General features: G+C 58.2%; 1 protein-coding gene across 2 annotated transcripts; it reads right to left on the bottom strand.

The window, feature by feature from the left end:
• Nucleotides 1–1,645: 1,645 nt before the first annotated feature.
• Nucleotides 1,646–12,631, bottom strand: COLEC11 (collectin subfamily member 11). Of its 2 annotated transcripts, none has more exons than XM_081156230.1 (7): nt 12,569–12,631; nt 10,437–10,580; nt 6,936–7,007; nt 4,762–4,833; nt 3,647–3,700; nt 2,726–2,821; nt 1,646–2,552 (listed from the first exon to the last, which is right to left on the bottom strand). In XM_081156230.1, exons 2-7 carry the CDS (start codon nt 10,552–10,554, stop codon nt 2,143–2,145), a joined length of 822 nt encoding a protein of 273 aa, XP_081012356.1. In that variant the 5' UTR covers nt 10,555–10,580; nt 12,569–12,631; the 3' UTR covers nt 1,646–2,142. The 2 variants fall into 2 exon arrangements, with proteins under 2 accessions (XP_081012356.1, XP_081012357.1); XM_081156231.1 differs by having other exon boundaries at nt 1,646–2,534.
• Between the last annotated feature and the right edge of the window lie 678 nt (nt 12,632–13,309).

The raw sequence follows: 13,309 nt of genomic DNA, 5'->3' as shown, positions 1-13,309 counted from the left end.
AAAAATCCTCAGTTATGGATGCTGCCACCTGGGGACTCACTGGACTGAGGATGAGAAACCACAGGTCTGTGCCCAAGGAGGCACTGAAGGGTGTGCCCCTCCTCCTCTGCCTGCCCTAGTTTTTTGGCACCTCCCTGGTCTCTGACTGGTCACCACCCTCCTCTCTCTCTCTCTCTCTCTCCCTCTCTCTCACATGCACACACACACACACACACGCATGCACACACATGCACACACATGCACACACACAACACCCCACCCCCACGCCCCAGCATCAGTGCGGAGGGCCGCTGGGCGGGTTTTGTCGCGGCACCACCCCCCTCCCACCACGAGATGGCAGTGTGGCTGTGTGGAAACAGGGCACCCTCCTGCAGCCCAGGGTGGTGTCTGGGCCCCACCCTGCCAGCCCAGGCTCCCTGCTCCCTGCTCACCCAGACTGTCAGGTGGGGGCTCACTGCAGCACCTACTGAATGCCACTGTCCTCAGCCGGTCCCCTCCCGCCCTGTGCAGCAGACTGTCCTCCTGAAGAGCTGGGGTTCATTCTCACTCCACGCCCAGGCATCCATACCCTGTAAACCTGCTTCAAAACAATCACATCCTAAAGCCCTGTGGACCCAGGGGCAAACCAGGGCAGGACCAGTGGCCATGACTGGGGAAGGCCTGGCTGTGCCTCTGCTTCTATCCCACCCCAGCCCCCGGGGTGCCTGTGGGGCTCCAGCAGGAATCTGGGGCTGGGTCTGCAGCTGTGGCCAGAGCCTAGAGCCCTGGGCCCTGCAGGGCACAGGAAGAGGTCCTGGGAACTGCCATGCCCTCAGTGGGCAGTAGCAGGAGGGTAGCCTTTTCCAGGAGACAGAAGCAGGCCAGCCCTCCCTCTGGAGACAACATCGTCTTATTCCACTGGACCGTCCCTGGGCCTGCCCATCTCCCTCGAAGCTCTGAGCAGACATGCCCTCTTTTCCAGCGGGTGGTTGGGGAGGGATACGCCAAGGTGTCCACTACACAGACACCCTCAGAAACAACACTCACAGCAACGGGCAGGAGAGCCTCACTCAGAAACTGGGAGGCCTGGAGCACGTCTCCCAGCAGCAGCCTTTGGGCCCCCAGTCCCAGTTGGTTTCCTTTGTGTGTGCAGGTCTGTATGCAGTGTTTGAAAAGTGTAGGTGTTTGTTACCTTTCACTAGGGATTCTGCTGTAGAAAAGGTGCAGGCTCCTAGGTCCTGCCTCCTGTGCCCACGGTCCTAGTGAAGTCCCTGAAGGAGTGTGCAGGTTACACCTGGGGACTCTCCAAATGACGGAACGCAGCCACAGTGACAGGACACCACTTCCCAGGTGAGGTTTGGAAGGTGATGACTGTCTCACTCCTCTGGCTCTTGCTGCTCTAAGGCAGGGCTGCTGTGCTGGGAGTTGTCCTGTGGGAAGGCCACATGCCCGGGACTGAGACATCTGTTGTACCAGCCAGAGAAACTGAGTCTGTCTGCGCCACTTGAGGGCCCAGCCAGGCCTGAGTCAGGTCCTGAACGTGGGAACAGGGGCATTGATATCTTTGTCACAAGCCGAGAAGTCTTGGGTAATTTTTGATATGGCGACAGATAACGAATCCAGCCATTGGAGAAATGTCAGAGTAAAACACCACCACACACTCAACTCTTCGTTCTGGAGACTTTATTTTTCTCTTTCCTGAAATCTGGGTTCGCGGCAAAGCAACAGTGTCCCTACTTAGCTAAGAGTGAAAAGGATTGTACGTTTTAATATATTTACAGAAACATTGGTCAAAGCTAACGGTCTTCTCCACCTAGAAACTAAAGGCAGAGAGAAGCGGAAGACCTGCTACCACTGCTGGGTTCGGCTACTGTAACACTGGAAGACTTTATTTTATCGTCTGGACAAAGGCAAGCGCAGCTCTGAGTAACAGTTACACGAAGGGCATTCTGGCTACAATACAAGTGATACAACTTTTCCTCTGAACTAACCGCGGAAACTCTTCTCTCCCCCAGGCGTCACCACTGTCTAGGTTCCGAAAGGACGGCCCCGCCTTGATGAGGCCCTGCGCTCCTGGCTGGACACGCGGCCCCTGAAGGCCCGTCCCTCCCACGGGGCGGTGGCCCCGCGAGGGCGCCAAGGCCAGCAGGGGCCCCGCCGCCCTCACACGTGCTCCTTGTCGAACTCGCACAGGAAGGGCATGGTGATGTGGCAGGCCACGTCGTTCCAGCCCCCCGAGGCCACCAGCTCCACGCAGTCCTCCTCGTCGTAGGCGTTGTTGGGCTCGCCCCCGCGCCACTTGTGGAAGGTCTGCATGGGCGAGCGGTCCGCGTACACGAAGGTGCCCTCGCGGTCCAGGTCGTTGATGCCGATGAAGACGCGCGCCAGGCCGGCCTGCGCGACGTAGGCGGCCAGCAGGCCGTTGGCGGCCTCGTCCTTGGGCATGGCCAGCGTGCCGCCCCGGCCCTGGCAGGCCAGCTGCGCGTCGGGGTACGCGCGCTCCTCCTTCACCAGCAGGTAGAGCTTGCCGTCCGTCTCGCGCACGCCGGCGACAGCTGCGGGGGAGGGCAGTGCTGGAAAGCGAGCGCTCGGCTGTCGGCCACCGACTCGGTGCGCCCCCGCGCGGACGGGCGGACGGGGCGCGCCCCTGCGGAGCCGCGCGCCCGGGATCGGCCACGGCGGCCGCGCTGGCTTTGCGGGGCGGCTGGGGGGGCCCCGGGCAGGGAAAGCTCCGAAAAGCACATACCATTTTTTATGAATTTTAACTCCGTCGTCAGCTGGGTGACCTGGTTGTCCATCTCCCCGATGGCCTTTCTCAGCTGGCTGCACTCACAGGGGACACCTGCGGAGACCAGGGCTGTGTTACGAAGACAGACCGAAGGTGGGGCTCAGAAAAGAAGGAAGGAGCGGCTCCCCAAAATATAAATGTCACTCAGCAGACCGCGCAGGTCCTCAAGGTCCAGATGAGAGGACAGTGGTGGCTTGGCTCAGGGTAGTAACCATGGAGATGGAGAAGATAAGGCATTTGAGAACAAGGGGGTGGTAGACCAGGACGCAGGGACCGGGGACTGGGTGGAGGGGGAGGGGTTGGAAGGGACACGGGTTCCTGTCCCGTGAGTGGGAGGGAGGTGGCGCCCTCCTAGAGCTGGGCTGGGAAGAGGAACTCTGAGCTGAAGGTGCCTCTGAGACATGGGAGTGGGGACTGGGAGGTGACACTGGGCTGGGCTCTGATTCCGGAATTGTGGGCACATGTGGAGTGGAGGAGGGGCCGTGGGGACTTGGCTTCAAGGCTGTCCCAAGCGAAGAAAGAAACCAGAAAGTACAGGCTTTTCTCAGAAGTCTGGTGGCCACAAGAAAGGGGGACCGTGGCACCAAGAGCGGAGTCGGGAGAGGACACTGTGGTTCAGGACAGTGTGTCTGAGCAGAATTCTGTGGGAGACACGGTCACACGTCGTCAACAAGCAGACTGCGGTCCTAGGAAGGACGGAACGTGTCCAGGTGGGAGGAAAGGGAGCATTGACGCCGTCCAGGAGGGTGTGCCAGGCGAGAGCGTGGCAGCCACGGGCATCGCTCCCCACCTCCCCCAGTTCCAGTTCACGAGTTACACTTCGTCAAAAGTGTAGTTTTAATACATGTTTTCAAAGTCCTCGGACCCTTTATGTGATACCTGGTTCTCCATTGGGACCAGGGGGGCCGATGTCACCAGAATCCCCCTTTTCGCCTGAAAAAGAAAAGCAAGGTCCAGTCACCCAGGGTTTCTCCTGAACTGCAGGAGCCACGCTCTGTGGTGACTGCGTCCCCGGGCTCTAGTGTGAAGTGGGACACACGTCACGGGTCTCAGAGAGCATCAGACGCTCACCCTTCGTACGGACACTGGAAAATCCCGGTGCGTCCGGAACACTGTGCAACATCATGTCACGAGTCCCTAACTCCACGAGTAAGTGGCCACTACACCTGATGCCAGGACTGTCCAGGTCCCTCATCACAGTGGAAAACTCAGACAGATATGACTTCAGTGCCCAGGGATCTCGCGATAACCCCACCTGAGCGGAGTAAAGGCTCTCGCTGTCCCGCTGACCCGGCTCTGAGAGCAGCGAGGTGTCACAGGCGGGCACGGCACCCGCAGACTGGGCTCCAGCCTCGGGTCAGGTGACAGGCCCCTTAGCCACCCTGCCCCTCCGTTTCTCTCAACGCATTGAACAAGGAGTTGAACAGAATCATGGCCACAAAGCCTTCTAGTTTCTCTACAGTTAGACGGTGGGTATTTACATGAAAGCCACATCACGTGAGACATGCACATGGATTCGTACAGGCACATGTCCCTCATCCCGGCAGGCACCCCCGTGCTCTGCAGTGAGCCAGCCACGGGCGGGGCTTTCCCGGGATTCGGTGGGGGAGCAGGCAGCTGGGCCAAGCTGGCCACTCCCCGCACACCCTGGCTGAGGGGCGCAGGAGGAGGGGGAGCTGCGAGGCTGAATGCCTGGGCCCCGGTCCCCAACCTGCCCTGCCCCCAGGGTTGTGTGGGGCAGACGAAGTCTCGAGCTGGACAATTTGGAAATAGCAGGCACGTGTCACCAGAGACTCGGCCTGCCATGTGGCACCAGGCTGGCAGTAACTTAGACCCCTCCCAGACCCGCACAGAGGGACAAAGGTGTTGTGTACACAGAACACAACAGTAAACGCGACCAGCAGGCACAGCGGGCCCGTCTCCAATCGTCCTCAGAACAGCGGGCACCTGGGCCTGGGCTCTGGGGAGTGTGAGGCAGAAATTGTCAGAAGTACCTTTAGAGCCAATGGGACCAATCTTTCCATGGCGGCCCACACTGCCTTTCTGTCCTTTGTCGCCCACGTCTCCTAGAAAACAAGGAGACAGAGTCCGAAATGCACAGGTAAGGCCATATCCCTCCTGTTAACATCACATGCACTCGCCACGTCCACACACACACACACACACTGGCACTCACACATACATGCATATTCACTGTCACACACATTCATACACTTACACATGCTAGACACATAGATGCACGCAAACACATACACACAAATGAGTAAACATACCCACTTATCCAAACAGCATATTCAGACACATTCGCAAATACACACACACGCCATGCACACGCGTGTGCACCAGCCTACCTTTATCCTCATGCCACACAGGTGGGAAGCGGGTGAGCGCGAGCGGTGTGAACCTAGACCACCTGCACGGCCAGGACCCCCTCGGCACGCTCGCCCCCGGTAAGAGCTACACAGAGACGGAAGGCAGGGGCGGCCGCCGTCTCTCACGGGGACATTCTCCGTGCTGGGCGAGCAGGAGGGGTGAGGACCGGTACAGCCCCGCAGCTGCGGGCGCTCTCTGCTCGACAGCACTGCACGGTGGTCCTGGAGCGGACATGTGTCACTAGCCCAGGGGCCTGTGTAACCCGCGGGCATCTCCCGGACACCAGCCTCTGGGCAGAGCAGTAGTGGCCGACACCCACAGGTCCTCGGGGACGGCGGGCGGGACAGGAGCTCTGCCCCCTCCTGCTCCCAGGCCCTCCTGCTCCTCCAATGACAGGACTTTTGCAAAAAGCAGGCAACTCCCCGCTGGTTGTGTGAGAGTATTGGAAAGGCCCTGGACAGGCTGAGACCTGTCCCTTCATGTTCCGGGTAGAGGCAGCCAGGGCTGGAGCCCTGATGGCCCTCGTCTCCGCCCTCCTGAGGGAGTGCAGCGCACGTGTCCCCCAGACGCCCAGAGGGGTGAGAGCGCAGCAGGCGGGCGACGTGCACACATTCTCACGAAGACGCCACCAGCCTTTGCAGTGAGATGCGGCACTGAGCACTTGGGATCGGGCTTCCTTGGCAATTTTTACAAAGGACATGGCGACTGCAGGGAGCCCAGGAAGCCCGTCAGTGACCAGGGTGCCTCCACCTTCCCTGCCCGGGGTGCCAGCTCCCGATTGGAGGCCCCGCTGCCTCCCTCTCCTGTCTTAGCTGCCTGTCTGGGAACCAGAAGCTGTGGACGCCGAGCCCACACACTCAGCAGGTGCGCCAGCAAAGCCGGCGCCGCGCTGTGTCCTCGTGGCTGCGTGGGCTGGAAACGCAGGAGCCGTCCTGGTTTCACAGGGACGGGGACCGGGAGGCGCCTGCGCACCCACGGCCTGCCTGTTCCTCAGAAATGCGATGGTCAGCGCGCCCGCACTCCCTCCTGCAGCCAGCTGCCTTCCCCCGCCACCTGGCACGCCAGCCAGAGGCAGCCGGGCCCCACGTGGACACAGCTGGCGCCTCGTGGAGGCTGCGGCGAGCGGAGGCACCGGGATCCCCAGGCCTGCCTGTGGTCCAGGCCCTGGGCAGCCCCGCAGCCTCAGCACCACCTGGGCACCTCCTGGAGGACCCGCCGCACCTCAGCCACCTCCCGAACCCGGAGCCGAGCTGTAAGGTAAGGGGTGGTGTGGGAAGCAGCAGGCCACGGTCAGTACACGGCCAAGAACGAGCCAGCTCCTCGGGGCGGAACCTCGGCCACACGCCTTCTGCCTGCAGCCTGCAAGGGGCACCTGCACACCTGGACCACGGGCAGGTTTCAAAGATATTTGAAGATATTGGATTTCAAGATGCTTCTCAAACAGTTGATAGAGGGCCAGCTCCCGTAGGAGGCCCGGGAGACACCGAGATGAAGGGGAGTGGTCTGCCCCCTGACTCGTGGTCACTACATATAAACATATATTACGTGTAACCTATTCAAATGTATGTACTCTTTTTTCCTGTCCAGAATTCTCTATCTTAGTGAAATGTAATTTGTTGTATTTTAAACAAAGAAAGATACCAGGGAATAGAGAGAGAGGGAGGGGCCGTTCAGCGCCAACAGCAAACAGCGAGGCCAGCTGCCCTCCCGAGACCCACACAGGTGCCGGGTCCCCTCACGGCCCCGCTGGCTTCTCCCCAGCCCTGTGTGCAGAGTCTGGGGGCTGAGAAGGTACCTTTCTCTCCGGTGGGGCCCACTCTTCCAGGCCGGCCGGGTGCGCCTTTGTCTCCCTTCTCTCCAGCATCCCCTGTGGAAGAAGCCACATGCATTAGGACCCATGTGACAGGTGCGGGGGCAGCAAGGACAAAGCTTCCCACTCTGTGCCGCCAGCCAGTCCCTGGGCTTCCTGCTCCCATAGCCTGGCCCCTGGGGGTGTCATCCTCTCTTCCCCACCCACTCTCACCCCTTGACCTGGGTCATAGAGGGTGCCCAGCTCTCCTGCCCCATCTACTCTCAGGACTCTGCCTCCCGCCTTCTCCCTCCCGGATGCATCTATCCCTCTATCCAGTTACCCCTCTGGCTGGCCCCAGTCTGGCCCCCACACACAGTGCTCCCCAAGCCCCCAAATGTCAATATGAAGAGGGGGTGTCTCCGAGCGTCCTCCATGGCTGAGCACCCTCTTGGCCTATCCCCACCCTCCATCTGCCTGACACACCTGGCTGCTTAGATCAGCGCCCCTTGTCCCTCCAGCATGAGCCCCCTGCCCCCCAGCCCAGGCTCCTGCTCGGAGCCAGCCTAATGGTCTCTCCCAGACCCTCTGCAGACTCTCCTGGTTCTGCTGTTGACACATGGATTCTCCCAGGTTCCAAGTCCCAAGCCTGACAGTCATCTCCGGTGTTCTGGGCCCCTCATCGGACACACTCAAGCACTGGGAAGTCCAGCCCCGGTCCCCTGACGTCCACACTCCTGCTCACAGGCAGGCTCTGGGGTGGCGTCCGTGCTCATCTGCTTCTGAGCAGCTCCGGAGCCAATAGACACCAGAGTTGCCCTCAAACTGCCCCTCGCAGGACACGGGTGTTGATGAACAGTGCTACTCCCCCTCCCCGGCCTCCCCTTGAAGAGAAAGCAGCAAGGCCCTGGCCGGTGTGGCTCAGTGGTTAGAGTGTCAGCTGCAGACTGAAGAGTCTCAGGTTCGATTCTCCCTTCCACTCTCTCTGAAAAGCAACAGGAAAAATATCCTCCAGTGAGGGGAAAAAATAAAGAAGAGAAAGCAGTAAGGACAGCAGTCTGTGGTCATAACCTTGGCCGATCGCCGCCTGCTTCCACAGGTGTCTGTCTCTAGGCTGATGGAGCAATTGCTTGTAATTATGATCACGGCACAGAAAGACCTTGAGTGGCACCGAGCAGCCCTTGTGCCCCTGACTCGCCTCACAAAAGCAGGAAACAGGGATTGTACGTCCTGGAAAACAAGGGTCTCTAATACATGGTACCTGACAGGGTTTTCTTTATCTCTCAGCTAATCAGAAAATCCACTTACACCCGCTTTCCCTGAGGGTTCTGCTAAACTGACGTCTGGTATGTTAGCTCCAGGCCCACTGAGCCTCAGCCAGTGTGGACGCAGGTGCTGAACCCCCACCCACGTCCCCGCATGGAGACATCCAGAGCCAGTCAGGGAACCCTGGACCACCTGCACCCAGGTCACCTCCCCGCCTCCAACCCCTCCCCTTCTATGAGGGTTGAATGAACTATGTCTGGGAAAACACCTCACTGGCTGCTGTTACAGAAAGTTACCTGCCCTCCCCCACCACTTCCATCCTAATTCTGACCCTCTGTGGCAGGGCTGCCTCCTGGCCCCATTCCCTCCAGGTGACCTTGGTCCGTCCTTGGAGACCAGCCCTGGACCTGCTTCTTAAGAACAAAGGCTGTTTCCAAGCTCTGCTCACTGCGGCAGGGTTTGAAATGTTTGCTGTCTGCTCATCTCAGGGGACACAGAGATCCAAGCCCCGGCTGGTGATCACTCCAGCCAGCATTTCTATAAACCTCTCCGCTAAAAATTACACACAGTCCATAATGCGCACCCTGGGGGCACGGCAGCCCTTCCCACGTCCTCTGCTTTAGGGGGTATTGATTTGGGGCTGATTTACCATATGGTTCCCGATGACAAACAGTTTTTCCACCAGCAAGAGGCTCACATTTCAACTGCCTGGCTCACTGCCCACGTCATTAACTGCTCTCTCCTCTCAGGGAAATAAAGAAAATGTCGTCAGTATTTACTACTTGCTTGTCTCCCTGCAAATCACACAAAAATCTATGAGCAAAAAGCATTTGCCTTGATTGCACTGAGGCAATTCGGGACCCAGCCAGGAAGGCACGTGTCAGCCGTTTAGGGCAGATGGATGGTCAGGTACTTTGAAGTATGGAGCCAGTGCAGGAGGGGGTCATGGGTGTTCCCTGATCTCGGACACCTGCCACTCCAAACATCAGAGCCGGGAACTTCCTGCCTGAATGAGGTGCTGTTTCTAATCAGCATGCTCACATCACACAGCAGGACCCCTCATTGTCCATAGGCGTCTCCTGTCGGAGCGAGACCCGCTTTCCCCCGCACAGAACGGTGCCCATGTGAAGCGATGGGCCACAGTCATTGGTTCATAGTGTATCTATATAGACAATCATCACGTTGTATACCTTATGAATATACTACTTTCATTTCTCACTTATACCTCAGTAAAGCTGGAAATAAAAACAACCAGACATCCAGATTTTAAGGGCGTTAATAAATATATTAAGAAGTTTCTCTACTTCGGTGGCAGTGGCACTGACAGGCTATGAGAGTAAACCTAATGAAACACTGCTGCCCTACAGACTCAATGAAACAATGTTGCCACATGAATTCAATGAAACAATTTTGCCATATAGGCCTAATGAAACAATGTTGCTGTATAAACCCAGGGATCTGGACCTCAGTGCTCCAGGCATGTGGCCTGTGTCCTGCCCTCAGCCCTGAAACAGAAGATAAGCCTGGGGAGCAGGGCCACATGGGACTCACTGCTGGACTCCCTGGGATCCCACATCATTTTGCTCTGGGCCCTGGAACTAGGCAGCAGGTCCTACTTGGGAGTCACAAGGTTTGGAATCTCATGCTTTATAGAAATGGGTGACTTTGTCCCATGAAGAGCTACTCTGGGCCCAGGTGCCCCCTGACAGTGCCCACCCTGCTGCTCTGCAGGGCTTGCTCTGCCAGGAAAACTACAGACAACACAACAGAGGAAAGGACGTCTTGGTGTTGAAAGAAGAAAGGAGGAGCTCCAGGGAAGCAGCAAGGCACCCAGGCTTCGGAGCTTGTGCAGCCCAGTTTGGCAAATTGCTAAATTCCTGCACCTTGAATGTTCATATCAGCAAAGTGGACCAGAGGAGATCATCTTGTTCCAGGGTCACATGATAGTGAGTGCAGAGCCTGGGACAAATGTCAGCTGCCTTTACCCATCTCGTGCAGAGGCCTGAGTGGCAGATAACTTCCGAATTACAGAATTCCTGGCTGAACAGAGAGTAGACATGTATTCCAACCCTTGCTTTTCCAGAAGGGGAAACTGAGGCCCACCGAGGTCAGACCTGAGCTGGCACCAGGACTCAGGACTGGAGACTCAGGATGACCACTGTGTCAGCACGCACGGGGTCCCCACCCACCCGCCAGCCACTCTTCAGAGGCCCCATGGGGAAGAAGTCCAGGCGGCATTACCTTTGAGGCCTGGGACGAGAATCTGCACGGAGCAGGCGTCGTCCGCTGTCTGCTGAGGATCTCCAGACGGGACCAGCGACAGGAAGGCCAGGCTAATGAGGGCCAGCTCCCTCTTCATAATGAGCGCTGGCAGGGCACTGACTCCTGGAGGAAGGAAGGAATAAACAGTGACGGGAATTCCGAAAGCCAGGACAGCGAGTGACAGTGTGCAGGCCACGCTGGGCTCACGGCCACCCCCCGGGGCCAAGGGCTCCCGCTGTTCTGATTTCTCTCTCTCTTTTTACGGTCCTGTGAGGTGTTCCACGATGCTCTCTTCTAGTTCTTTATGGCTGACACGTTACACACAAAGGCTCCATTATAGTCCATGAGGTCAGGACACCTGCCTGCTCCACCAGCCTCACAAGCTAGGTCTGGCCACCCGCTGCCATCTACCTGGTCCCTTGCACAGGGCACCGCTCTTCTGGACAGTGAGCTCAGCTTGGTCTTGCTGATTTTTAAATAGCATCACCACACGGACATGCTAGTCCTTACACAGTAGGTTGCGTGGTTGTGCGCAGTCTGAGTTTCACAAGACAGCGTGTTACACCATGTGGGGTGCTCTGGACTGGACTTTCTGCCCCACACAGCACCCAGGCTCACCTGTGTTGCTCCAGGCAGCTCCGGCTCCCTGACCACCAGGGTGGGATGGGGTGGAGTTGGAAGGGACAGGACACTGCTGCCCCTGTGTCACTCGGGGAGCTCCTGCCAACCCTCCCTACCACGTGGGACTCACTGACCCCGCTGCCACTCACGCATCCCTGTCCATCCCAGGCCGGCCCTGATCCTGGTCAGCTCTGAGGTCCTGCCAGCAGAGCTGATGGGGGGTGACCCTGGGCTGGAGGCTGTTCCCACCTTCCCCACCCCCACCCCCATCCTTGCCCTTCCCCACCACTGTCCTGGCTCCCTCCTGGCTTCTGGGAAGAGGAATTTCCTTTTATAAGAGGAGAAGCCACAGCCCCTCCTGAGCCTCTGAGGCTGGGACCCTCCTGTCAGTGAAGGAGGTGGCCCTCAGAGGGGAAAGAGATTCCACTGGATTCTCAGCAGGAACGCAGATCAAGGATGAAATCAACAGAGGAAATAAAAAGCTTAATTTGCCAAACATACAATTAATTGTACAATTGATTAAACATCTACAGCAGGGCCAGCACTGTACAGACACGTCTCACCTGTGGAGGACCATGCCCAGGAAAGCTTGAGCGCTCAGGACCACAGCCCACGGGCCCCCACCAGGGACTAGGGGCCTCGCAGAGGCTGAGGCAAGGTCAGGTCCCACCCCCAATGGCACACGTCTTTCTTGTCTTTTTGCCGAGACCACAGACTAAGCAGAGGTCTTTCCCCATGATTTTTTCCCTAGCTTTACACAAATCCTGTCTGTTCTCTTCTGAGGGACATGGGCTTTTCAAATTGTAAATAAATTGAACAGCCATGGAAGTCTGGGTGCTGCTCTGCCTCCGGCCGGCAGAGTCTCCCCATTGCACGAACTGTCAAGCGGTGTGTGCACGTTCAGAGCCCACCCGACTTCTGCCTCACAGGACGGCCAGTTCCATGGGCCAGGTGTCTGGCAGGAAGGGCCGCTGGGGACCCTTTGTCTCATCCAGTTTTGGAGATCAGGTGGCCCTGCTCTGTGTGAGATGACCCGCCTGTCCCCCACATCTGGGGTCCCCATTACTGAGCTACTGGTCTCTGAGCACAGGTCATCCACGTGGCCCCACTGGCAGGTGGGCAACAAGCAAACCTGACCCTGGGATGGCTGCTCAGGGACAATTCGTGGATCCTGCGGCCACATTTCCCACTGGACTGGGAATGAGGGAAGAAGTAGCTTTGCCTTTTTGAATCTATGGAACCCGAGGGGGATCACCTCCCAGCTGGACCCAGGTCCCTGTCGTGGTGACCTCCCCGGGAACTGGTGAGTCACACCCGGAATCCTGGCCATGATGGACTTGGACTCGTGCCTCTGCCTGGATCTCAGCACAGAGCCCACGTCCCCTCCACCCAGTTTCTGCTGCTGACTGGACCCCGGCTTCCTAGCTCAGCCTCACCCCAGTGCTTAACCCATCCAAAGCGGCAAAGTCACTGGCCAGGGTGTCCCCTACCTGAGACGAAGGCACGTCCTGACTGTGGGGGGCCCACGAGGACACTGAGCCCAGCACCCTCATGGCTGCTATTTACAGGCCCTCTCGGCCACAGCCCCACACAGAGGGGAGTGTGGCTGGGCTGTCCCACCGCCCAGCAAATCAGGCTGGGCGTCCGGGGTGATATCTGCAAACAGCTTCCTGTTTAAAACCCTCGCTGTCCTGCCGGGGGGGGGGGGGGGGGTGGGGGGGGGGTGGGGGGGGGGGTGCCGAGTGTGGGAACGCGGCCCACAGTGGAGCCAGGGCTCCGGTGCGGCCCCATAGAGCCCTAACTCCCCACCCCCAGCCCCGTATCTGCTGTTCTTCCTGCCCACTCAGCATAACGCCCCCAGGTTTCCCCTCTATGCAGCCGGTGAGAATTCCTTTCCTTTCAGAGGCTGAATGATACTCCGTTATATGTATCATGGTTTCTTTCTTTTTTCCAGTTTTCCTTGTAGTTGAAGGTATTGGATGCCCCCTTTCTTCCCCATTGATCCTCTGTACCCCTCCCCCCAGGCCTTCACCACACTATTGTCTGTCTGTGGGTTATGCAAATAAGTTCTTAGGTGAACCCGTCCCCCTCATTTCCTCTGAGACCCCTCTGCCTGCTCCGTGCTTCCATCTCTGGATCTATTTTGTTCACTAGATTCCATGAGTGAGATCAGGTGTGTATCACGTTTTCACCCATGCGTGCACACCTGGGTCACTGCCACGCTTTGGCTG

Source organism: Miniopterus schreibersii, assembly GCF_964146895.1.
Source record: "Miniopterus schreibersii genome assembly, chromosome: 13".
Classification (NCBI taxonomy): Eukaryota; Metazoa; Chordata; class Mammalia; order Chiroptera; family Miniopteridae; genus Miniopterus; species Miniopterus schreibersii.
Note: the sequence above shows the minus strand (reverse complement) of the source record. Positions and strands in the feature narration are given on the sequence as shown.